The 26,545-nt window shown below is 49.6% G+C and overlaps 1 protein-coding gene across 3 annotated transcripts in view; it reads left to right on the top strand.

Moving 5' to 3' along the window:
• Positions 1-26,545, top strand: part of Arhgef10 (Rho guanine nucleotide exchange factor 10) — an 81,779-nt gene that overhangs the window by 22,791 nt on the left and 32,443 nt on the right. For 2 of the 3 annotated variants that reach the window (XM_038326085.1, XM_038326084.1), the window contains exons 8-18: positions 1,582-1,745; positions 3,941-4,057; positions 6,419-6,533; positions 8,096-8,202; positions 14,491-14,568; positions 14,806-14,985; positions 15,694-15,810; positions 17,394-17,486; positions 20,097-20,267; positions 21,646-21,791; positions 23,233-23,408. In XM_038326085.1, the coding sequence (XP_038182013.1) occupies positions 1,582-1,745; positions 3,941-4,057; positions 6,419-6,533; positions 8,096-8,202; positions 14,491-14,568; positions 14,806-14,985; positions 15,694-15,810; positions 17,394-17,486; positions 20,097-20,267; positions 21,646-21,791; positions 23,233-23,408 (1,464 nt within the window). The remainder of the gene's footprint in view (positions 1-1,581; positions 1,746-3,940; positions 4,058-6,418; positions 6,534-8,095; positions 8,203-14,490; positions 14,569-14,805; positions 14,986-15,693; positions 15,811-17,393; positions 17,487-20,096; positions 20,268-21,645; positions 21,792-23,232; positions 23,409-26,545) is intronic. The other variant, XM_038326086.1, reaches the window with a different exon arrangement.

The raw sequence follows: 26,545 nt of genomic DNA, 5'->3' as shown, positions 1-26,545 counted from the left end.
GCTAGTGCGTGTGCAACCCCCAGGTCTGGCACGCGTGTTTTGTCTTTGGTTTTGGGGCTTATCTTGTATGGTGTGTTTGAGGGCTCGTGTGCTTGCTCACAGCACTCGATGCACTAAGAGCAACAGATATGAAAAACAGGAGCCGAGGTTGGAAACACTGAGGCTAAGCGTTCTAGCACACGTCTAAGAAGTGCTGTAACTGGAAAACACAGAAAGTCAGGCTATGGTTTTCTAGATCTGAAAGAAAGCGACCACTGTCAGCTCATAGTGCGGTGGCAGAGCGCTGTCCTTGTGTCTTTGAGGCCCCAGCTTTACTATGAATGACTGAATGAATAAATATGTAACAAATATTGAAACCTCTCTACAAATATAATTGTTCTGTTATCTTCAAAACTGTCAAAGATGAAGGGAGACTGAAAATCACAGAATATTTTGACTTTATTAATCTTCAAAACTCTTAGGACAGATTTATAGCAATGAAGTTACTGAGATAATGGCCTATGTTCAAAATTTATTGAAAGGCAATGAGATCCAGCCCAGTTCCTTGGAGGACGGTAGCAGAGCGTGGCAGAAAGGACACCATGACTAGGGAAAGTGGGAAGTAGAAGCCAGAACACTAAGACGTGTCAGGAAAAACCAAAGCTGTTGTCTGACAAGCGGCAGAAGCCGGCTCTGGTGACAGTATCAGGAGAGAAGCAGAGCAGGGAGGAAGGGAAGATTGCTTCAGTGGCCGTGACTGCAGCATCTGTTGGTAAAAATCGTAACTTGAGATCAATCAGTTGAAATAGTTAAGTAAGTGAGACTACAATTCTTCTAAGAGTCACCTATCCTCAAAGGGAAAAACAACGCCTTCCTTAGTCACCCAGGTCTCTCAGTCAGGAGTTTCCCTCAAATGCAGAGGCCCTGCCCCAGTGTGACAGCCAGTGCTGAGCGTCCAGGGAGAATGCCACCGCTGTACGTAGTTCCAGGGAGCAGTGGCCTCGCTCGTGTCCCTGCTGAGCGTCCGGGGAGAATGCCACCGCTGTACGTAGTTCCAGGGAGCAGTGGCCTCGCTCGTGTCCCTGCTGAGCGTCCGGGGAGAATGCCACCGCTGTACGTAGTTCCAGGACCAGTGGCCTCGCTCCTGTCCCAGCCTACACGGCTATGCACTGTTTAGAGAGCTGTTTATCATCTTTAGGTCCTGTGTACATCAGGTGTCAGCTCCGCATCTCTGCTTGCCTTTCTCTCTGCTTATCACCTATCTATCCAATCTCGCATGTTCCATATATACAGGAAGCTCTCCTTTTGTGGAAAGTTCGTGATGGTTAGAACATCCTTTACTATATTGTCGTGTTACTTGCTGTAGTCGTGCTGGGTCCTTGGGGTTCCAGTGCTGTAGTGACGTGCCAGAAGCACATGCAGAGCCTTCTCAGATACCAGCACTGCCCACACGGAGGAGGCTCTGAGAGCTGTTGTCCTCAGCAACATCTGCATTGTTCCTGAGCAGTTCTGACAACCGCCCTCTGGACCACAGGTGAAAGGGTAGCTCAAAAAGCTCGTGCACTCAGACTTAACCAATTTCACCTTGGTCTGTGCACACAGGTGAAATGATTTATGATGATGTGGAGAATGGAGACGAAGGCGGAAACAGCTCACTGGAGTACGGGTGGAGCTCCAGTGAGTTCGAAAGCTACGAGGAGCAAAGTGACTCAGAGGGCAAGAATGGAATTCCCAGGTCCTTCCTGCGCAGCAGCCACAAAAAGCAAGTATGTGCTTAGTCTGTGTGTTGGACAAAGGTCTCGCTCTCTCGGGAACGGGACTGGGAAATGTATTCTGAGTCACACACACGTCCATGGTTATTTCAGAGACATTGGTGTGTAGTTTGAGGAACATAGGGTACCACTGAAGTAGTCTCTTAGCTCTAAACAGGAGGATCTGGCTGTTACAGCCTCATAAAGCCACTTCTGCCGTCCTAAACAGGCACAGCACCTGAACGCTAAGAAGTGGTAACAGCCGTGTGTTGGCACAGGTGTAATCCCGGCACTTGAGAGGTTGGAGCAGGAGGATTGCTGGGAATTGAAGGCCAGCCTGGGTTGTGGTATCAGGACAGCCAGGGCTGCAGAGAAAGCCTTTCTCAAAAGACAAGGTTAAAAGGGAAGAGAAATACGAGTGGGCACTAAACTGATGTAGTCTGGGCAGTCACAGTCCTTGTGCACAGAGTGAGCTGGCCGGGCCCCTGTGGACAGGACAGGCACAGCTCTGCTTTGCTTCCGCACTGTCCTCCAGTGAACACTGCGTGTGACCTGGTGAGGCTCCAGCCGCTTGGACCATTTTCCCTAGAGGGAACTTTTGGTTTTTGGCATAAACTTCACAGGTTACAGTCCAGGAGGAATATGGAAGCCCATAAGAGTGAGCATTAGACTGAGGGCGGCCCTGGCCCTGGCCGCAGCTTGTTGGGGTTCTCTGTGGCTGCCAGGCTCACATACTCTTGTTGGAGGGGCCCCTGTGGCTGGTATAGAAGGATCTGTCGGTACTGTGTGCCGCTGGTGGCGTTGCCTATGGCAGGGTGTAAGGGTTGACTGGCTGTGTGAACAGTCACAGTGGTGTCTAAACACTGCAGCTGTATCAGGTTGATACACAGCCCACATGAGGTCCTCATCCGAGACCTGGTGCCTGCCTTTCTAATAGTTAACCGTAGCCTCCCTTACCTGCCTGCCTTCCCCAGTGACTCCAGCAGCCAGAGACTGTGATCGTACCCACATTTTGTGTCTCTGTACTTTTGCAAGTTGTCACTGGAGAGCTGTCATTTCCTCTAACTTAATTCAGAATTCAGTCCCAAGAACAGTAGTGCCAGCTTGTAGGCAGGCTTTCTCTAGGAACGTGGGGCCTTTTTTGTTTTGAACAGGAGTGCAGCTGGGATCTGCCCTGGGATGGAGCTGCAATTGCAGCCAGGGGAACTAACAACAAGGTGATAGTTGTCTGCATGGAGCTGTATTAGACGTTCCCGACCTAACCCAAAGTCCTCAAAAAGTAACCCAGCAGGGGGAGCACCCAGGGTGCCAACGAGCCTGTGCTGCCACAAACACTCAGGCTGGTCCTCTTGATTGACTTGAGAAGATGGCATCTCGTCTGGCAGTGCCAGTGGGGCTGTTCTTCCTGCCCTTGAGGTGGGCTCGTACCCACCATCAAGCCTCCAGAAATGCCAGCTCAGCAGCCTTTTCTCACCAGGGGATGCACTAGACATACCAGTGGGAAAGTAAGGAACAGAGCCACATCTTCTGCTGGGAGGATGAGGGCTGTGGACAGGGGTCCTCCCGTTCTAGGCCCGCACAACACAGAAGCACAGGAGGAGACAGGCTTTCTAGATTGAAGGAGTCATGTTTTTAAAGCTGCCGAAGTAAAAGTGAGTTGTTGAAGTAGTATAAAGTTTCCATTAAACATTACTTAAAGTGTCTTGTCCTGGTTGACATGAGCCATCCCCCCCACCCCCCTCGGGAGAAATGTCTGGCTGTGTGTGCTTGTGATGGTGGTGACTGGAGGAAGGGTGGTTCGGCACACCCAGCCAACCATCCGTCAGGGTGTCACGTTAGCACGGAGACTCTTCCCACAGCAGCTGCACTCCAGCACGGTCCTGAGCACCAGGTTCTTCCCACTGGCCCTGTCACAAAATAGTCCAAAGTGTATTTTGCATGTTCAATCCCTGTCTCCTCGAGATGTAACCGAATGGTCTTATGCAGGTCTTTCTGTACATTTAGTGGCTCTGTTCTTCCCTGGGGCATCCGCAGTCCACTGGTGGAAGGAGCATGTGTCCTTCCTGCATGCCTCACTCACGCGTGGGTTTCCCTCAGGTCAGCAGAGCTGGCCATGGCCTCCAGCCAGAAGGTGCCACATCCTTCGTGCAGGATAGGTCTCTGGGGCCCCACAGAGTCTGTTCTGAAAAGCATGTCTCTTTGTGCCACAGCTCTCTCATGACCTAACCCGCTTTAAGGCGCACTGTGAGGAAAAGATGAGAGGCCTGGTGGCCAGTACGGTGGGAGCCATGGAGGTGCCGCAGGCAAAGCGCAGGCAGGAGCGGAAGGTAGTGTGGCTCCTCCTTACCCTCTGCGACGCGCATGTGCTCCAGAGCAGACCATGCTGTGCACAAGGTAGACTTGTGCCGTGTGCAACTCAGCCAGAACAGTGGTTCTCAAAGCACGGCCCAGGGCTCCCAGGCCACTAAGGCATGTCCAGGGCCGTCCTTAGCCATCTCTGTGAGCTTGGTCCCTTATGAGTGAAGGGAGGGCCTTCCAGGAGCTTGTGGTGTGTAACATAGCAACAGATGGAGTATGGAGTCCGCAGTGTCTGGGGGATTTCCCAGCAGGCAAAACAAATATCAATTCTGTTTCGAAAAAGAGAATAGTTTCTCATAATTATGTTATTGAACGTAAAATGCAATAGATTTATTATCTTCTAAGTAAACATCACTATAACATTCAAAATTGTTACCAGTTTTGACTTTACCACTGTTGCTGTAGATTAATACAGTGTGAACGAAAGCTGTTAGGGCGTTCAATGGTCTCTAAGAGCCGAGTGAAGGAGAGCAAGGGCCTAGCAAGCTCAAGGCCCTGGGCTCATTTCTAGCCCTCTTCAAAAACACAGAAATAATTGTGAAGTTGAAGGGGCTCCTAGGCCGAAAGTTTGAGAACTACTGGGTTTGCATACCTTAGTCCTTGGAGATGTGCTTTAAAAGGGCACTGTCAAGTAACCTTCCCTGACTCACCATCCCTTGGTCCTGTGAGATCTATTCATGTGTTAGATAGATGGATTTCACTAAAACTCAATGTCCTTGGAGCCAGCTCTGGGCAGTGGTGGCTCCACTCCTCCCCTGGAGTCATGGCAGTTTGGCCAGCATCTGACTGGTTCCCTGCAGGGCAGCAAGAGGACTGAGGCAGATCCACAAGATGGTAACTCCGGGGTGTTCCTGGGAGCCATGGGCTTTCTGACAGTTGGGGTAGCCTGCTGTATGAGGTCAACTCCGTCCAGCTCAGAAACATTTGAGCGTTGCTGGGTGACAGGTCCGGAGATGTGAGCAAATGCTCTAGGATCATGGACAGTGAGAGCTGCCTTCGGGTTGAGCCTGGGGCGAGTCTCCTTACCTCCCGTCTGCCTGACGTGGAGGTGTGCTCTGGGGTCTCCAGGAGCCCTTCTGTCTGAGTCTGCTTTCCTCTGATTATCCTGATGTGGTCAAGTGGGGCTGAGGTACAACTGCCTGTGGTTGGGGCATGGCAGAGTAGGACCTAGAAAGGTAACCGCAGTGAGGGAAATGAGCTAGCCACGGACATACCGACAGGTTATGGTCATGAGTGGGACTGAGGGGCACAGGAATTAGGATGGGAGACAAGAGTCACTTTGTAAGTTTTACTCTTACAGGAAAGAATGATTATGAAAAGGGTAGAAATCCTAGTTGTGGTGCTGGGTTGGAAGTGTAGATCGGGGGTTGATTATAGCTACGTTGAATGGCCGTTGAATAGAAAGCAGCAGTATCAGCACTGGGAAGGAGAGGACTTTAGTGTGGACTGCCCCAAAGACTGCTGTCCCCTGGGTGAAGTGGTCAAGAGCAGGTAGCGGGCATGAGCTGCAGGTCTGGTTGCCATGGCAACTTGTGGAGCGTTAAACCAGGCTTGCTAAGGATGCTGGCTTACTTCCTCACCGGTCTCTTGGGTTTTCTCTGAAAGGACATTGAGTGTCTACTGCCAATACCATCAACACTAGCTGTTAAAGAGCAGGACACACGATGCCAGCATGTGCCAAGGCCACTCTTGGGCGCCCAGCATGTGCCAGGGCCACTCTTGGGCACCTGTGGCTTAGATTTGAATGTTAAATCACAGCCTTGGCTGGAGGAAACCAGGTCCAGTGAACTCGACCCACATGGGTTGTTGTCTTTCTGACTTATGTCCCTACAGAGGGATTGGCTGTCTTCTCACCTGGGCCAATCTCAGCCCACTCTCTTATCCTTGACCCCTTCTTGCCTCTCTGAACAACTGGGTATAGACCTGGGATATGTCAGGAAGGACTCCTGTGGAGAGCATCCAAAAACTTAAGTGAGCATGCAGTTAATTCTTCTGCCCCTGGGTTAGGGGCACATGACTGCCTGCCACTCCACAAAGCTCCACGGGTTTGAAAGATAATGTTAAAAAAGTAGCAGGAATGTTTTTGAACCATGCTAAGGAAGGACTCTTCCTTAACAACCACAAAACGGAAAGAAAAAACAAATCAGAAGTTTCTTAGAACCACAAACACATACACACTGACCAAAACCAAGAAGCCTCTCCCAAACTGGAATGCTCACTCCATGTACTGTGTTAACCCGGACTACTTGACAGTATTCTTTTAAAGTCACAGCAGGGACATCGTGCTGGGCCATCTCAGCAGCTCCTTACTCCTTGCTTCTGTTTTACAGATGCAGAAGCTCATGAAGGCAGCCAAGGAGGGCACCAAAGACGGGCTGGAGAAGACCAGAGCTGCCGTGAAGAGAGGCCGTTCCTTCATTAGGACCAAGTCTTTCGTCTCCCAAGGTCCGGAACCCATTTTTACACGTGGCATGAGCCTGGCTCAGCTTTCCTTTCTCTTGGGCCACGGGCTCAGGTAGAGTGGAGGCAGTGTGGAAATTCCTGCAACTTCGCCTCAGCAGAGAGACTTTTGCTCCACCCAGCTGACCGAGGCCTGCCCCTTCCAAAGGATGGAGAGGCTTTTCTGTTTCAGGCCCCCATGTAGTTGTGGGGTTTTGGCCAAATATGTAAAGGGATGCATCCACTAAAATACAAAGTTAACGGAGTCTCTGTAAATAGCTGTCTTCTGCCGCCCCCTCTCACTAGAGGGGAATTCCACTTCCCTATAGCCCTCGGGTGCAGGGACCCTGTCCGTGCATGCCTCGTCACCTCAGCCACCTTAAATCACACTGCTGCATGACAGTACTGATCGGCGCTCCCAGTCTTTGTCACTCTGCAGGGACTGGGGCTGTATGTCAGGAGGTAGCCATCTACGCAGGCGTTATAGAAGCCTTCTTGCTGGTGAGGAAAGACTTGCTGGCATTACAATGCTCAAGTTTTCCTACATTTCACTAAAGGACTATAGCCTGTGTGGCCTGTGTGTGTCTGGGGACACTGAATGCTGTCCTAGGCTGTAGGCATGAGATCCTTTAGGTCAGAGGAAGTTCCTAGAGCTGAGCCAGGTGTACCAGCTAGGACCTGAAGACCGGTGCAGTCCTTCCGGGCTGGGTGCAGCTGTGAGAGGAGGTAATGGCAAATCTCTGGTCAGCCGGGATGGTTCTCTTGGAGAGTGGGGATAAGAGAGAGATGGGGGAACCCAGAGATGTGCCCCTGAATGTGCTGTCTGTCTCCCCTGAGCAAGAGTTCTCAGTCCTGGATGTCTGAGTTACCTGGAAAGCCCATTATAAACCTCACGTGTTCGGGTCCCCAGCCGTCCAGTCAGCCTCTCGGGCCTCTCTTACCTGGGAGCTCCTGCGCCCTGCATCCAGACACAGTGCACATTCTAGCTCAGCTCAACTGTCTGGGTGTCTGAAGTGGGTTTAGTTTGGGTTTAAACTTTTCTTCCCAGTGAGGGGGATGGACCCCAGGGTCCTGCCACACATTGACAAGCACTCGGCCCCTGAACTAGATTCCCAGATTTAAAGTTTGATTTTGTAAAATTGTGCATTTTCGAACCCCAGTGTGTGGAAACAGGGAGTTAATAGGTAGGTCCCACCTGAGTCCTCCATGGTAACTAAGTTTCCGTTCTCAGTCAGCCCCTGCTGCTTCTCTGTTTATGATTGTGTTGCTTTGTAATGTTAGAAGCTAAAATATCTATTTCTATTTTACCATTGGACTGCATAACTAAAGATAAACTTCAAAATCTCAATGCTGATGCTCAATTACCCTTGTGAAAGAATTTTTTATTGGGTTTGTTAAATTTCCAATTTAATAATAGCCATGTGGAAAGTATATATTTGGACTTGAAATCTTCTTACAGAGATGATTTATTTTATTTTTAAAACATGGCTGGTTTTACTGTACTATGATGTCATAAATACAGAATTTTAATGTGAAACTCATGCATTTCGACTTTTCTTTTTTTTTAGATCACAGGTATTGTTTTGAAGAAGAGCAGAATTTGTTCATCGATGTTGAATGCAAGCACCCGGAGGCTGTCCTGACCCCGATGCCTGAGGGCTTGTCTCAGCAGCAGGTGAGGGAGGGGCTCACACTAGAGGGCCTGCTGCTGTCTCTGGTCATCCACCACACACTGGGGCTTCACAGTTTGCCCTGCACCAGTGATGAGGAGTCTGGTCTTTGCTCTGGCTTCAGCGTAGTTCCCTAAATACCGTAATTTCACCTCCAAGTGTAAGGGCGAGAAATGTGTGGGACTTAATTTCTCTGCCACAAGTTATTTATTCTAGTTCCTCCTGATACGATAATTTTATAGAGACAGTAATACATAGTGACCTACACCTGTAATTCTAGCACTGGAGAAGTTGAGGCAGGAGGAATGTTGCCAATCTTGTAGAGGTATTTCGTCTGTATTTTAATAAATAAAGCTTCCCTGAAGATCAGAGAGTAAAACAGCCCCACTGGTCGGCCTCACAGACCAGGCAGTGGTAGAGCACACTTCTAATTCCAGTAGCCACCCTTGTTTGCCATAGAAACTGGTTGGTGCATGCCTTTAATCCCAGTCCTAGAGAGTGATATAAAACAGTCTCATTCTGGGGCTGCAGAGATGGCTCAGCGGTTAAGAGCACTGCCTGCTCTTCCAAAGGTCCTGCGTTCAATTCCCAGCAACCACATGGTGGCTCACAACCATCTGTAGTGAGGTCTGGTGCCCTCTTCTGGCTTTCAGGCATACACACAGACAGAATATTGTATACATAATCAATAAATCAATAAATAAATATTTAAAAAAAAACAGTCTCATTCTGAGATCCCTGGAGGTAGGATCACCGTTTTGGACTGAGGTAGAGGTAAGAGCCAGTGGCTGGCTGCTTTGCTTTTCTGACCTTCAGGTTGAACCCCAATTTCTGTCTTTGGGTTTATATTAATCAGTTTCACAAGGTGGGATATATAGCCAGACCCTATCTCCATAAAATCCTTAAAGAGACAGTATACATAGTCGCCTAAAATTGAGATTAAAATGATAGACTTTCTTTTTAAAGACTTAATTTATTTTATGATTTTGTGTGTGTGTGTTGCCTCCATGTATGTAAGTGTACCGTGTGCATGCCTGGTACCCAAGGCAGTCAGAAGAGGGCATTAGATCTCCTGGAATTGGCATTACAGATGGCTGCAAACCACCATGTAGGTGCTGGGAACTGAAGTTGGGTCCTCTGCAGAAGAAGCCAGTGCTCTTAACCACTGAACCATCGCTCTAGCCCCCACATGATAGACTTTTAATAACTGATGAAATTATCTGAATATAATTTGTTTCATAACATCTGACAGTAAATTTGGGGAGGTGGCTGGAAGTCAGTGGTTTTAATTTGATTTTCCTTGGTAAAAGGAAAACACAAGAAAAAACCCATAATTCAGTTTGTGAATAATACACAGGTGGATAAATGAAGATGAATAACAAGTTAGAGATGAGCCCGTGGATAGGCAGACAGGATGATGATAAATAGAGATGCGTAGATCATATATAGGTAAATAGATACAGACCATGAACACATAAAAGGAAACTAACGTGCTGTGGCACAAGGTTAGCGCTGAAAAGGTTAAAGAGGATGTCTCGGGGATGTTACTGTTGTTCAGGTGAGCTAAGAAAAGCTCACCTTTTCTTAGCATTGAAAATGGAGCCAAGGCAGAAGTGGCAGTGAGTAAGAGATGTCTATCAGAGGGTTACACACACAGTATGGAGGTGTGGACAGCCTGGGAACTGCCTGGTTAGTTATCAGCTGTCAGGGCCAAGGCTGGATGCTCTCCAGTGCCCGTGGTCCCCTGTCTGTGTGCTGTTTACAAAGAGAAAGCTGGCTATGGAGGGCGTGACGATCTGAACCACGCCCCATAAATACATGTGGGAAAGTCGGATTTTGTATTCCAGTCTCATCACAGACCCACTCTGAAGCCCTTTCTTGTGCCCAACTGGGGAAGTGACCTGAACTGCTGGACAGAAAAGGGTTGTGGACAGATTGCCATAGGCACAAAGAACCCCGCACACCCTCTCTTGCTTCCTGGCTCGCCCACCTGTTTTGAGCATGAGTTATGACAAGGGAGAGGCTGGCACCATTCTTGACGTGCTCTGACGTCACTGTTTCCAGCCTTTGGTCATATGTGGGATCTCAGCTAGATGCTGGGAACAAAAGATATGAGTGCTGGCTGGATCCTGTTCTCTGTCAGCATTCCTGTGCCGGACAGGAAGCGCAGAGGAAATGCTGTCCTTTGTAGGAGGAGGGGCAGGTCTACAGAGGAGGTGTGACTAGCCGTAGGTCCCTAGAGGTGGGAGGATAGAACGAACCTGAGGAGCCAGAGAGCCATTAGCAAACACCATCCAAACTAAAAGAATAGGAACTAGACTGGGAACACTGATGGGTTAAGACTGTGTGAGCATGCAAGTGGGAGTGTGGCGTAGATAAACGGTGGGCAGGGGTATAGGGTAGGTGGGATCCTAGCCAGGGTGTCTGGTGTGTGAGGAGACAGTAAATAGAGCGGCGTGGTTTGTGAGGAGCTAGTGGGTACCGCGTGTGAGCTGTGTGCGGAGATAGCAGTGTGGGATGTGTGAGATGGGGGAGGGTGTTGGGTATAGGGAGGTAATGAGCAGGAGCGTGAGGAAGCCGTGGGTAGATGTGGGATGTGTGAGGGGTGGGGATGCTGCACAAGGAGGAAATGGTCAGTAGTGCGCGTGTGTGTTCTTCTGGGGGCAGCCACTGCTATGATTTTGTTATTTTATTTATGTATGTGTATAGGTGTGTGAGCAGGTAGGCTGTGCCATGATGTATGTGTATTTCTGTGTATGTCTGTATGTGTGCAAGTACGCAATGCCACGAGGAATGTGTTGCAGGTAGGCAATGCCATGGTGTGTGTGTGTGTGTGTGTGTGTGTGTGTTTACATGCATGTATGCACGCACACAAGTAGGTGATGCCATAGTGTGTGTGCGTAGGTTAGAGGACAACTTCCCGGAATCAGTTCTTTCCTTCCACCTTGGGTTCTGGTGTTGGAATTTGGGTCTTCAGACTTGGACAGCAAGTGCTTTCTCCCCCAGCCATCTGGGCAGTCCACTCATAGGATTGTAAACAGGAGGTATTGACACCTCCATAATCCCAGCAGCCTCTTGGGTGCTCATTGTGGTTAGTAGGATGGACGGGATGGAGATGGAGATACACAGGTGATGATTAAGTAGAGACATCTCTGCAGAAAGGCCCTGTAGACCACACGAGGATTAGCTCGGCTACATTGATTGTCTTTGACCCCAATTCCCCTCCTGCGTGCCACGAGTGAGGTCTCAGTTTTCCCATGCTAATGAAGGGCTGGTGGAGGGATCTGAGTGTCATCTCTGCACTCGCGGCCCTGAGCAGGTCCTGGAGATCTGTGTTTCTTGTCCAGCTTGCTTTCCTAGAGTTGTGATTCACATCTGGTATTTTTGTCCCTGGCAACTGAGTTCTCCTTGAGAGTTCTGTCTTTAAAGGTTAAACTGGGGGTGTTGATGCTTTTGGATTTCCCCCCTCCCTTCTGACATAGGAAGAAAGTAGTATAATAACCAGAAAGGCTGTGCTGTGCATTGGATGTTCTTCTCATGTCCTATTTTGGGAAGGGCTAGGATAGCTCTTATTATATTTTGAGATTGTTACTGGAAATTATTTGCATCCTGAAGGTGCCACATCTTATCAGTCACCCTACAGCATCCCATGTAAAGACAAGAATGGCCACAGAATGGTGTGGACCCTCCAGGCTCAGGCCCCAGTGAGGATTGCTCATTCTGCTCTGTCTTCCCCGGCAGACCCGTCACCCTGAGGACCTTGCTGCTTCCCCTGGTTTACTCCTTTCACTATTGAATGCCCTTGTGTGAACTTGATCTCTGTACCTTTGGATTTCTTAGGTTGATGTTACACCACTGGATGCTGTCTCATGCTGTCGCACGCCACTCCTCTCTGGACACGCCATTTGATGTGTCACTTCTAAGTGCCCAGAAAGGCTGACATCACCTTCAGTAGCCAGGACACCTAGATGATGGAGTGGGTTTTGTACGCTGATCACCTTATACCAGTGTCTAGTCCACTGACCTAAGGAGTTATCTCAGTGTCTTAAGATAACTGCTGAATCCTTAGGTTGACCCTTGGGCGGTGTAACTCAAGAGCCCCAGGGTAGGGTCTAGGCTTCTGAACTTTGGCAGAGATGGTTCCCTGGATCTGCCAGCAGCAGTACTTCACAATGAAGAACCTGTGCCTAACCCTAACCCTAACCCACCCAAGCTGTTCTGAGAGTGAGCTAAGTGAGGATGGCCGCATGGCCGCTCAGAGTGCTTCTAATCCCACTTCATCTGGGTTTTCTGAGGTGGGTTCTTGGTTTGTAGACAAACCTGTCAGGAACTCATAAGCTAGGCCCAGTGTGTTGTTAGTCCTCCTGCCTCAGCCTCCTCGCTACTGGGATTGCAGATATCAGCCACCAAGCCTGTGTTCCTACAATGCTCACTACATATGCGAAAGGATTTGAGTTTGACCCCCTAGAACCTGTGTAACATATTGAGCGTGGTGAGATACATCCTAGTACTGGGGAAGCAGGCTAGCCAGATCCCTATAGCTTTCTAATGAGCAAGCCTACCGAACTGGTGAGTCACAGACCAGCAGTTGTCCGAAAAAGTTAAAGTGCTGGGGATGACACACAGGCTTGGTCTCTGACCTACACACTGCCTGCCTGCCTGCCTGCCTGCCTGTCTCTCTCCCTCTGTCTGTCTATCTGTCTGTCTGTCTGTCTCTCTCTCTCTCTCTCTTTCTCTCACACACACACACACACACACACACACACACACGAGTTTTGAGTTTCTTTTGATATCTTCGGAAGGTTCATTTTAGTCTTAGTTTTGTGGGTTCAATATGTGTTCTTTTTGTAAGAGAGCAATGGCTGTCTTGCTAATATTTCATAAGTCATGGTTAAACACTGAACCTTGAATGTTCAGGGTGGAAATGATGTCTTTGCCACTAGGTGGCACTGCAGTATCTGCAGATCATGCCATTTAGCAAGTGTTTGCTAGAAGAGTTCTGGTGTGTACTGGTGTGAATGTGGTGTGTGTGCGTGTGTCCATATCTGTGTGATGGTAATGTGTGTACAAATGCATGTGTTAAGCATGTGTATGCTTGTGGCTGTTGATTTAAGGACAACTCTACTGTAGTATTTTGCCTTATTTTCCATGTTAGTGGTTGATAGGTTGATACTTGCTAGGATATATTTGGGGTAATGACACTACCAAATGTCATTGCTAGCATTTTGCAGACATGTTACAGCTGTATGCTTATATCTTGTATTAGCAATGAAAAAATCAGAAAATGTGGTTTAAATGCAAGCGTCTCACAATCTCTCCTGAGAAGTTCACATCTCCCATGACACGCTGCCCAGGTGTGTGTTAGCATAGTAGTCCGTTGTTCCATCTTCTGCAGGCATTCTGCTCATCTGCAACCTAGGACTAATGACTTGTAGGTGGCTATTGCTAGTAGCATTATTTGATTGAGACTGAAGTTTTCCTGCCCTCGGTTTAGACGTGAAACATTACGTCCTGTGGTATTGAGAACTTGAAACCTGATTGGTTAAATCGGATCATGGATGTTGTATAAGCCAGTGTGTTTCTCTTGTTATTGTTCTGTTTGTCCTGCTGTTGTCATAGTTCATAGTTGGAGAGCTTTTTGTTTGTTTGTTTATGTTTGGTTGGTTTATTTTTGATTTCGAGACAGGCTTTTGCTGTGCAGCTTTGGAATCTTGAGTTTGTCCTAGAACTTGCTCTGTAGACAAAATGGCCTTAAACTCATGAAGATCCACCTGCCTCTGCCTCCTGAGTGCTGGGATTAAAGGTGTGTGCCACCACCACCCAGCTATAATTTGAGGTATAAAAGGTGACAATTGTATCACCAGAGATGTGTTTTATACTGGCTGTGCTGTTTAGTTAGCACACCGCTTACACCATTTCCTCAGAGGCCTCCTTTAACTCTATTTTAAAAATATCTTACTGCCGGGTGAGTTCGAGGCCATCTGGTCTGCAGAGCAAGCTCCAAGACAGGCTCCAAAGTGACACAGAGAAACCCTTTCCTGAAAAAAATAATAAAAAAAATCTTACTTTTTTTTGAGATGTGGCTCTGGCAACTTGAAACTTGCTGTGTAAATGGCTTCATTCTTGAACCACGAAGCTCCACCTGCCCTGTCTCTCCAGTGCTGACCAGAGATGTGCACCACCACATCTGGCAAAACCTTTTTTTTTAATGAGCAGGCTTTAACCTGGAAGTAAAGTTTACCTGTGTGCATCCTGAATCAACCGTCTGCCATCTTGTTCGCCCGTCCTGACAGGTTGTGAGGAGGTACATCCTGGGTTCCATTGTCGAGAGCGAGAAAAACTACGTGGACGCTCTGCGGAGGATTCTGGAGGTACCCAGCACCTGTTGCACGTTTCACCCCTCTTTCCCATCTGCACATAGTTTTGATGGATGTGTGTCGTGTGCATATAATTTATGACCCAAAGTGTACAAGTGTGAGGAATTCTCCGAAAAGTGTAACTCTTGTGACTACATGCTGACGTTGAAAGTCACGTGATTTGTTCAGAAGTGAGAATATCTCTCTTGCCACCTCGGGTGACTGAACTGTCCATACTTGTTTCTGGTTCAGCAATATGAGAAGCCGCTGTCTGAGATGGAGCCCCGTCTCCTGAGTGACAGGAAGCTCAAGATGGTGTTTTATCGGGTCAAAGAGATCCTGCAATGCCACTCCATGTTCCAGATCGCACTGGCCAGCCGCGTGTCTGAGTGGGATGCCGTGGAAACGATAGGCGACGTTTTCGTGGCCTCGGTAACTCAGCAGCCCCCATTCCACACCCCACCTGAAGCTCCGTGGGCTCTCAGGGTGGCATTGCTTCCCAGACCCCAGATCCCCTAAGGATGCATGCTGATAAATTAGTGCCCTGATCCAGTTGTACACACACACACACACACACACACACACACACACACGCCCCACAGCCAGAGAAAAGCTGCCCGAAAGCATGCTCATGTCAGTCACCTATCTGTCTTTGATGACACACGGTGTCTTTGTGAAAGAACGAGAAATAATTGGTCTCTGAAAGTTGTTACCAGGGGCACCAGTCCTGCCTCTTCCTGCATCTTGTATTTGCAGAAAAATAGAAAGTGTTATTATAGGGTGTCATATCTCCACCTGGGGAAGGGGTCAGCCTTACCGTGTGTTTGCAGAGGTAGGTTGTGCCCCAAGGGAGGATGTTGGGGCCACTGCGTGATGACTCTTCTTCTCTTGGCAGCTGCGTCTGCCCAGGAAACTTAGAGCTGGCTGGCTGTGCTCCTCTGCAGCCAGCAGGGTTTACCTCCTATCTTAAAGTGCAGGAACAGTGCGTTGGGGCCAGCCCTGCAATGTCCATCCAGGTGGCACCAAGTGTGCTGCAAGCATGCAGGGAAGAAGAACACATGCAGCCACAGCGGATTGTGGTGTGAAAGCATTGTGAAGGGCATGCTCCAAGCCACACTTTTCCCGATCTCTCCTCTGCAGTTCTCTAAGTCCATGGTGCTGGACGCTTACAGCGAATATGTGAACAACTTCAGCACGGCTGTGGCCGTGCTCAAGAAGACGTGCGCCACAAAGCCCACCTTCCTTGAGTTCTTAAAGGTGAGCACACTTGCACTGCTGTGGGTTTGGACTGTATCTTATAACAAGTCCATAGCAAAGTGCCTTGGAATGAAGCTGGCCTGAGCCTGCCTTGAACATGCTGTGCTGTTTACTGTAGAGGCAGGATGAGACCCCCCCCCCGCCCCCGTGTCTGTGGGATGGGATTTTAGGCTGTATGTAGCTTTTTGAAGGAACTTTTGTGTGCATACCTCAAAAGTGTGCTTGTATGGATATAGGCATAAAGGAAGTTCAGTTAGAGCCCACAGATGATCGGGCCTCCCATCTCTGTGTGGTGCTCAGAGTGACAGTAGCCGCATCTAGAGCAAAGTCGGAAATGAGCCCCTCCCTGAGACAGAGCAGAGAGACAAGGCTTGGAAAGGCTGACCCCATGAGGAGCCCATGCTAGAGATGTGGGGTTTGTGCCTCCTGATGTCAGGATCAGAGCCCCAAGCCCTTGCTGCCTTTCTCTATTCTACAATGGAGGGCAGTTCCCTGGTGGGTGCTGGTCTGCAGGCAGGGCTCAGAGGCCCAGATGTGAAAGCCTAGCTGAGGTTGCTGTGCAGAACCGGATTGAAGTCCCTTCGGGGAGCTTGGGCATCCCCACTCAGTCTCAGCTGAATGATAAAGCTCTGGGGCTAGGACTGTGTTCCTGGAAATGTCCGCTAAGGTCCCCACTGCACATGGGGGGCGGGGTGACGCTCAAGAAGCGCTATCCCGAAATTAAACGTCCTCTGGCTTTGGAGAAGCGGAGCTCTGTGTCCTTGAGCTGTGACGTCAGCTCTTTCCCTAGAGAGAACAGAGACATTACCAAGTTAGAAATGGATTTCCTCTGAGGGTTTTTTCAGGAGCTTGATGCCGATATAAACTGTGGCATTGCAGTGCCTATATTCCCTCTTGGTCTCCTTGCCAGGGCCAGGTGACCTTGAGTCTAGGCCTAGCTAAGCCTTGCTGTGTGCTGTGTAGCAACCTTCACTGTGTGGGGGTTATTACAAGGAGACTTCCAGGTGTAGCCCCAGGGTCAGGGCCACCCATGGCCTCAGGCAGTCCAGTACTGGTGCCTCCCTGGGTGCTCACAGATACTTGTAAAGATGAGTGATAAGTGCTGGGAGGAACTTTGTCTCTGAAGCAGCAGAAGGGGCCACAGCCTCTCCTGGAGCAGACTGACCAACATGGAACCTTAAGAACTCTGGGAAGTGTATCGGGGCCCGAGATAGCCAGGAGTGGCCCCTTCTCGGGGCCAGCGTCAGCAGAGTCTTCCCAAGGGCTGGTGTAGAAAATGTTTTCCACCCTTTAATCACAGCACTTGGGAGGCAGAGGCAGGTGGATCTCTGAGTTCGAGGCCAGCCTGGTCTACAAGAGCTAGTTCCAGGACAGGCTCTAAAAAAGCTGCAGAGAAACCCTGTCTCGAAAAACCAAAAAAAAAAAAAAAAAAAAAAGAAAAGAAAAAAAAGAAAAAAAGAAAATGTTTTCCACATGTTCTAGAAAGCTTCTTATTGGCGTGTCCATCATCCTCACTCTGTATGCAGTAGGCACACAGCAAGGCTGGCCACTGCATGCACTGAGCCTGTCCTTCTTCCCTGTAGCTGAGCCAGGATTCCAGTCCAGACCGAGTTACGCTCCACAGCCTTATGATGCGACCCATCCAGAGGTTCCCACAGTTCATCCTCCTGCTGCAGGTATGCCGGGCCACAGAGAGCATGTGCTTGTCACTGTGGTGAAAGACCAGGGGCAGGAGTGCTGGGACCCCGAGGCGCCCCTCTCTCAACAATTGCAGACCTCCTTTGTGGGCTACACCTGGAGTTGGTCACTAGTCCACTGCTGTCACGCAGGTTCTGGAAACCAGAGGGTCCTCTGCAAAAGCAGCCAGTGCTCTAAGCTCCTGATTCATCTCTATACCCGTAAATTGTTTTGTTTTTGTTTGTTTGTTTGTTTGTTTCTCGGTGTTTTTTGTTTTGTTTTGTTGTTGACAGAATGTCATGTAATTTATACGCAGGGTGGGGCATATTGGTCATGAAGATTGGAGCCTTTGGGCTGTTTGTGCCGAGATCTTTCCCTGTTAAAAGACAGAATGTTTAGGGAGAAGTGTTGGTCATCAGAGATACATACAATGTCCATGTCTTTCTAACAGCAGAGTTGGTCAGAGTGGGGTAATGAATGGATCAAAATAATAGATGTTGAGCATTGAGGACTCATAAGCACAGCTGTGAAAGACTGGCTGAAGGGCTGCCTAGGAGCTGTGTGAAATGCCACAAGAATGTTCATTCAGAAAAGGCTACCGTTTGGCTCCAGGGGAGCAATCAGTTAGCAAGCAGAGCTTATGCAGAAAAAAACACCAGTGTGATTGTTGTGATAACTTATAAAAAAGTGAGATAGAACCATACTCAGCTCTGAGTAGGGGTGTTTGTGATGCCTGTTAGCCCCTTCAGGAAACATCCCCAGCTCTGTTTGTAGCAGTGGGCGAGCGTCAGCCCCAGGTGAAAGCCAGGTAGTCCCTGCCCCTCTTTATAGAGCCTCTTTTGGAATTGGAGTCAGCCCTCGGGTGCTGCCATTCCTGACCGCACATCCATGTGTAAGTCCTTGTCATGGTCCTGTGCTGCTCACAGCACTTGCCAGAGCCTCTTTCTCAGGATGCCAGCTTCTCTGGCCCTGAGCGGTTTCGGTGACTGAGGCCATCCTTCAGCCTCCCCCTCCGGCTCTAGTGATTTCCTCTGCATTCACTGTACTATTCTTTGTCAAGCATCACAGCTGTTTTCAGACAAGTTCTCTGGGTGGCTGCTCTCGGTGAGTTCAGAGCACAGAGTAAGAGACGCTGTACGCTGGCTATCGTAGGCACACAGTAGACTCGGTGAGATGAGAAGGACCAGGGCCTTCGGATGGCCGAGTGAGGTCATCTTCAGCATCAGCCCCTGCCGTGTCCGCTCTGCTCTCTGTCATTGTGTCCTTTGTGGCTTTGAGCCAGGCACTGGCTGCTCTCTAGGGGGGCGGATCTGACTGGTTAACTGGTCCATTCAGCTGTGATCTGAGCTGGATCTTGTGGTGCACTCAGCACCTGCTGCGCCGTCTTCCCATCACCTCACCGGGATCTCCCGTGCTTGCGCCTCTCCATCCAGCCTTTGCCAACCTCAGGCTTTTCGTGTCCCACGTCAGCAGCTCTCCCAGCCTGCACGAGAGTGAAGAAATCTAGGGTCTCTTCACTTAGCTGACTCGAGGAAATGCCGCGTCTGGCTCGTTTGACTTTTCTCCCTGTTTCAGCATCAAGGCTGTTTCCCTTTCTCGTCACTGATGTCTTTCCTAGAGGAGAACATTTAATTTCCCTCAAGAGACTTAGAGACCGTATCAGGTACAGCTGTGTAGCAGGTGAGAAAACACTCAGACTGGCCTTGAACTCAGTGTTCATCTAAGCTTCGAGCTCCTGATCCCCACAGCTGGCCCCATTTCTCGCTTTTGCTTTAGAGTGTGAGGGTCTCCAGAGGTCACCGTAGGATTGTTGACTGGCCCACTTCAGTACTGTTGTGTCTCCAGTGTTAGGAGAAAGAGAAGGTTCAGGGAGGGTCACAGGTCAGCAGGTCAGTAGAGCACACACACTTATAGCTTCAGTCCATAGTCTTGGAGTGGTGCGGGCTACGGTACCCCAGAACAACTGTGATAGTGGTGTCAAGCTCTCCATAACAGGGTGACAAAGACTGAAATAGTGTGAGAATTACCAAGGGGACTCCGCGTAAGTACATGCTGTTGGAAAAACTCCATGTGGGTGGGGTGGATACAGTGCTTTAGCCTCAGCCCGCAAAAGGTCTGGGGTCTGAGGGAACAGAGTTGAGTGTGAGGAGAACCTGTGTGGTACCATGCAGTGCCGTACGTCCGTCTTTTGTGGGGTGTGGAGAGACAGGGCACACAGACCGCTGGGTGAGTGCGTCGACCTTGTGGGATAGTACATGCCACAGCAGCACAGTCAACACTGCTGGGAGCTTCGGTGAGTAGGTACAGTCGTCTGACCCTTCTGTCCGGGCCACTGTTGGCCTCTGACATGGTGGTGTATTCCTATGCCAGGGGTCCACACTATGTATTTTTTTTATCAGCAGTTTCATTTTTACACCAAGAGCTGACTGGCTGTTTATCCAGGTGTTGAGGTGATTCTCTTGTCCCTCTCTGAGCCCCGATCCTCCTCCAGAGAGGGCTGGCTGCCCACACTGGCTGCCCACGTCACTCCAGCTGCCTGACCCAGCACTCTGCTGACTGTTGGACATGGAAGTATCTTTGCTGACCATCCACACCCTGCCTCCTCACAGGACATGCTGAAGAACACAGCCAAAGGACACCCTGACAGGCTGCCTCTTCAGATGGCACTGACGGAGCTCGAGACCCTGGCGGAGAAACTAAATGAGAGAAAAAGAGATGCTGACCAGCGCTGTGAAGTCAAACAGATAGCAAAAGCCATAAATGAAAGATACCTGAACAAGGTCGGGAGAGGTTTTTCTCAGCCCTTTGCTGAAGTATTTTTGCTTCATGCTAACAAGCCAGGGTGACAGTTTATTAATTCCTAGGGGTAACTCCCTCTGCTCAGCTAACTGGAGTGGGTGGGGCCGGGAATACCTGGGGTTGCTTATAAAACCTTCACCTTTGCCTACTTGTTTTCTCAGCAAAGGGGCTCATAGGTTTGATAGCACCCCCTTTGGAATTAAGAACCCCAAAAGGTTAAGAGCAACTCTGAGGTTTAGTTTCAGAATCCCGTATTTTGTTTTAGTTAGCTGTTTGTTGCTGTCCACCTGTGCTGAGGTTGGTGCGCTCCAGAAGTGTGCTTCAGAACAAAGAGGCCCTGGGCCCGGCTGCTTGGCTTCCTCTTCTCAGAGGGATTTCTTGCAGCACACCACAGACCTTCCCAGGCTTTCAGATGTTGGCTTAAGGCCCCGTCTGTGGGGGGAGCCAGTCTCCATGTAGGAGCCCTGCTAACTGGTGCAGTGTTATTCATTGTGGTTGATGCCACATTCATTTTCTTCTTCTTGGGGGAGATGTCCCGCTTGATGATACCCAGTGGCTTCCTGCTGACGATGCTATGGCTGCCTATTTTGAGAGGCATTTCTCTGAGTGTCTCAGTGACTGAAAGCTTTTGAGTAGAGAATTACAGTCGGCTATGCTCTTGATACAATTTACGTCCTTCATAGTTGTGCATCTCCATGGTGCTCAATGTGAGAGCTCCCTGGGAAGGAAGGCCTACTGACTGCAGCCCGGAAGCACAGGCCGTGAAAGGCCCAGATATGATGTTGACTTCTAGCCAGTTTCTGGGAGCTGGGCAGTCAGGGTAATAGGCTGTGCTCAGAGGTGGTATCAGTCATCTGGGCCAGAGGTGCTGTGTTTTTTGTTCTAAGCATGAAGTGACATCCTATAGTACTTACTGATCAGTGTAGAGCATCCTTCAACTGATGTCTCTATGGTTAAGTGACACAGAGTGGCAGATGATAAGAAGTCCAGATACAGCCCCTGTGGGGTGTAGCTCAGTGGTCGAACACGTGATAGGTTGCATGAAGACCTGTGTCCAGTCACCGATAGTGGCAAAACAGCAACAGTAAATCAAGCTAGGTATAGACTTACCTTTGCTTTAAAGTCAGTTGCTAATTGACTTTTCACCCCCAGTGTTGCTGTTCATAAGATATGTGGTTTAAAGTTACACACTGAGCTCACTAGCTTCTGTATGAGGAGGGAGCAAGAGCTATGGGTCCTTCTTCCAGAGACTCAGCCATAAAGCATGGATCCTGTAAGATTGTATATTTCGGGAGGGCCCCTTCTACTTTATATGAACCCTGATGTAGTGACTGTGTTGGTGTCCTTTTGAACACTCAGCTCCTCAGCAGTGGAAATCGGTATCTCGTTCGATCAGATGATGTGATCGAGACCGTTTACAATGACAAGGGAGAGATCATGAAAACCAAAGAACGCCGACTCTTCATGTTGAATGATGTGCTGATGTGTGCCACTGCTAGCTCACGGTAAGAACCAGCCCACGTCACACGGCGTCGGCCTTACAGTAACATGCTGTGTACATCAGAAAATGAGGGAGAGAGAGGCTGCATTCAGTCTCTCACCTGAACTGCACCAGACTGTGGCCATTCAGTACCTTAATGAAAGCAAACTCATTGAAAGCTTTTGTATCATCATCATCACCACCACCACCACCACCACCACCATCATCAGTAGTAGTAGTGTTAGCATTATATTATTATGCGTGCTGAGGGTGAGACCCAAGCATCGCACACAGACAAACTCTGGCACTGAGTTGTTGAGGATCAGGTCTGCTGGCGGACATCAGGTGCATACAGGTGGACTCACGTAGGCTGGTGCTAGAGCTAGCCCCGAATTGTGCCATCCCCTCTTCCTCGTCACCCGTGGCTCTTGGTTGTCATTTAGCTGATCCTCTAAATAGCTGTTTTCCGGCATGTTTACATTTGGGTCTACCCCCAGTTGTCCCGTTAGTTCTGTCACTTGGTTTGTCCTCAGAACAGAGGGAACCTGGGAGGTAGGGTCCTCACAGTTTGTGGAGCCAGCTCTAGGGGCTGGTGAGAGGTTTTTGCCGGCCTTGCAGGAGCAGTTGATAAGCCTTTGGTAATGCAGAGTGGTCTAGCAGGTTGCCTGCACTGTGGAAGGTATGGGACATGGCATCTGGGTTGTCCCTCCTGGAGAGCGGGCAGGGAACCATGCAGCACACACCACCATCACCCTTGTGAGTAGGTGACCACCCTCCTCCCACTACCACAGTTCTGGCAGAGAGGATATGTGGGTGATACTTGATAGGCAGAGTCACCCCACTGCCAAGCCTCTGACTCCTTGTCATCAAGTGAGGGCGTTGACCACGAGGGTCAGGACGGTCCTGCAGACGCTGTCTGGAGCACCCTCGGTGACATGGCTGTGGCTGTTCATGTGTATAATTGCGTGAGCTGTGGGCTCTGCTGCTGCTTTGGTCATAGGTGTTTGTGTTTCTGTGTTTGCGTTCCATGTTGTAGTAAAAGAAGAGAATACCTAGGTCTTCGTTTCCCTTCTGTGCGCTCAGCAAATGCTTTAGTCATGCCTGGAGTGTGGGATTGACTTAATTTTATCAATGTTAGTATAATGTAGTCAGCCGTACAAGAATAAACGGGAAGCTAGAGTCAACCCAGGTGAAGCTATCAGAGGACATCTCTGCACACTTGGGACATTTTCTCCAGACTCCTCAGACAGGGTTGCGGTGAGTTCTCAGGTTCTGAGTGAGATTGTGGAGAAGATTTTGCTTGCCCATCCTGCTGGAGGCCTTAGCCGGAGCCAGAGACTGCTGTTTGCAGGAGGATCCTGAGTGCCTTGGCGACCACCCTGCTGCTTGGGGACGCGTGAGGGCCGGGAGGCATCGGAACTTGGCCCCACGGTCATCCGTGAAGTAACAGCTTCTGTTTGTTCTAGGACCTCACATGAAAGCCACGCTGTGATGAGCCAGCGATACCTGCTCAAGTGGAGTGTCCCTCTAGGACACGTGGATGTGATCGAGTACGGAGGTAGTTCAGGCGCTGGGGAGCACAGCAGGCACCATGCCGCACACTCGCCTGAAAGCCTGGCCGTGGTGGCCAACGTGAAGCCACGTGAGTGACAGTCCTGTCCGCTTTCATGGAATCTGCTGCCTTGGTCTGTCTGTCTGACATGACAGAACTCTGTCTCCACATTGCTTTGGCTACAAGGTGGCAGTAGATTGATCAATAGTGCTATCAGAAGACCATGGGCAGGCTCTGCTCCGTGCCAGCTGGCCCCCCGTGGGGAGGGGGAGCTGGTGCACGTGGTCTTCACAGTGGAGCAGGAGGACGGCGGTATTTGGGGATGACTCGGCACTACACAGTCATGGTTCAGCCTGGAGATTTTGATCAACCATTATTGCCTTCTCCTTCTCTTCCATCTTAAACCTGAATAAAGACTAGCTAGATTTAATTCATGGTTGACCTCTGCCTCTGGACCAATTAAACCACAGTGAATGGGAAAATGCCCATAACCTTAACAAGCCTCAACCTTTCCGATGAATTTGTTTCTGATGCTCCCAGAAGCGTGAAAGCAGGCGTTGAAACTCAGCCCTCTGGTCAGGCATGTGCATTTAGGGGAAACACAGGCAAACAGAGCAATGAGTATCTGGTCCAGTCCCTTCTACTTTTCTAATTCCTGGGATGCTAACTGTTTGGTCATCTGCCTGGGACACTAGTTCTTTGAACACAGTATCAGTTATTAGACCCTTGAAGGCCGACTTGTAGTTTGTACCCGCCACTTAAAGCAGCGTGCTCCTTTATCTAGACATCAGATAGAGTTGAAGTACCAGAGAGAACCCTAGAACACTAAGACAGATTACAGACAGAGGAGCAGTGTGAGGAGGAAGGGAAGAATGGGGGGGGGAATGCAGGAAGAAGGATTTTCCAAATTGTCACAGCTCACTGAAATTTTATTCAAGGGGAAATTGATTATTTTTCCAAGTGACCTTTAGAGTCCCCTCTAGGTTGCTCGGGAGTGTAGGTCGCAAGGGCCGTGTCTCGGAACAAAGCTGGCTGTGTTTCACGTTGCTGTCACTGTTCATGGGTGTTTGTGGCTAAGGTTGCCTCTCAGTGTTCAGACAGCTACTGATGATGCTGATCGTGAGGTAAATTCATAGCGGACACACAGGCTTACATTTTCTTATCCGCTCTCTGTTGATGACTTGTACTACACAAATGTAGGATGGCGTTAGAATCGGTCAGAACATTAGGGAAAAGTGTAAAGCAGGTGTGACCAGCTCTGTGGAAGGAAGAATCAGAAAAGGATTCGTTTTCTTGAAGCCCTGTGTGTTGTGATGACCTTTCCACACCAAGTGCTGTGCACAGCTGAGTCATCCCTGAGCACCCAGCATTTCTCTCCCACTTCACCGTGAAGGCTACAGCAGGAGCTGAGCACAGGAAACTGAAGGAAAGAGGAGCCGGCCAGCGCAGAGCCAAGCTTGCCCACTATCCAAGGATGAGGTGTGGGGTAGGATTCTGAGTGCCACAGCTAGGGGGATCTGTCCTCATCCTGAGCTCAGGAGGATTGCTGTTCTGCCTTGTTAAGAGGAATTGGGGAAGTGTTGGAGGCGTGCAGATTGCCCTTTGCAGGCAGGTATTGGTTTTGTGTCATAAAAAAGCCCCAAGATGACCTCAGCCAAGCTGTTTCTTGGGGCATCTTTTTACACGCTCTCCAACAGTGAGACAGTCCTGTCTTCTGGAGATTTGCTCTGCTGCTCACTGTGGATGAACCCACGCCTTGGCAAAGTGTGTCTCATCGTCCCACTGCTGATACTGATGCTGAAATACTATCAGCTGAGGTGGCAGCTTAGTGGGTGTGTGACTTCATCTGTTCATTTCTCCCCTGGTTTGCCATTCCTTATTCCCCAGCCTAACAGCATGCTGTATAGAAGGCATCTGTAGGACGAATTAAAGAGCATTGTGGTTTCCAGTGGGCACTGCATTTAATGAAGTGGTATTCCTCCTCTCGTGTATTTGTTACGGGCCTCCGATGAACCAAACACTGAGTCCTGAGCCGTAAGTGACACTGGCACCGGCCAGGCTATCCCGACACACAGATGCTGTACTGTGGGACACATCCCATAATAGAAGCAGGAATAAAAGCTTTGGCAGATAAAAGGGAGGCCATGTTCTCATAAGCAGTGCCTCTAAAAGTAGCTGCTGGGAAGACGTGGGGTTCTGCAGATGGATGTGGTCACCCTGCCTGACCCTTGCATGTGTGCACTCGGCTGGTGACCCCTGCTGGCAGCTGTACTGGCCTGGGTACTCCTGAGAGAGCCATGGTTCTGGGGCAGCTGTGGAAGTCCAGTCAGCCGTCCCTGGGGTCCATGGGAGACTACCCCTGAGATGCTGCTCCATGCTTAGGAACATAGAACTGGAAAAGGCCCAAGTTATCTTTTGCTGCTTGAGACTCAGTGAGCCTTCATCTGAGTGCTACACATGGCAGTGATGACTAACTCTTGAAGGGCCTTATGAGCCGTGTGCTTCCCAGACTGGACTTGCCCACCTGCTGAGGTTTAATTGCATGCCAGATGCGTCTCACATGTTTAATGTGATGCTTTGGTATTTATTCGTAAAGTGAAATGTGTCGTGCAGCCAACTGGTTAGCCAGTCATCACCACAAGTAGGTACAGTTTAACTTTGCTTCTTCTTGGTGGTTAGGCACTTAAGATGTTTTGCTTGTGGGATGGCTCAGCAGGCACTTGCCACCAAGCCTGGCTGGCCTGAGTTTGGTCTCTGCCGCTAATACAGTGGAAAAGAGAACCCACTCCTTCAAGTTGTCCTGTGTGCATGCAGGCCTTAGTGATGGTGTCTTCCTGCATTAGAGAGGTTTGCTGCCAGGCGGTGGCGCACGCCTTTGATCCCAGCATTTGGGAATCAGAGTCATGTTGATCTCTGAGTCGAGGACAGCCGGGACTAAACGTGAGGAGGGGTTACTGTTACCGCAGCAGACAGTACACTTGCTGGCCTGTCTAACACTAGTCCAGGGGGCAGCCTGGCCTTAGAAGTAAACACACTGCCCTCACGGCTGTCAGTCAGCCACCTCAGCAGGCTGGCTAGTGGCTGGCTCACTCACATGGAAACCTACCTGAGTCTTGCTCGTCCTTCCTTCAGAGTTTGGCCTCTGTGTCTTCTTTCCCCCTCCCTTGGACTTGTTATCTTGGGGCGTTTTGAGAAGCTAGGTGAAAGTTCTTCTTCTTATTGAAATC

Source organism: Arvicola amphibius, chromosome 4 (genome assembly GCF_903992535.2).
Source record: "Arvicola amphibius chromosome 4, mArvAmp1.2, whole genome shotgun sequence".
NCBI classification, from domain to species: domain Eukaryota; kingdom Metazoa; phylum Chordata; class Mammalia; order Rodentia; family Cricetidae; genus Arvicola; species Arvicola amphibius.
This window is presented reverse-complemented; position numbering and strand designations above follow the sequence as displayed.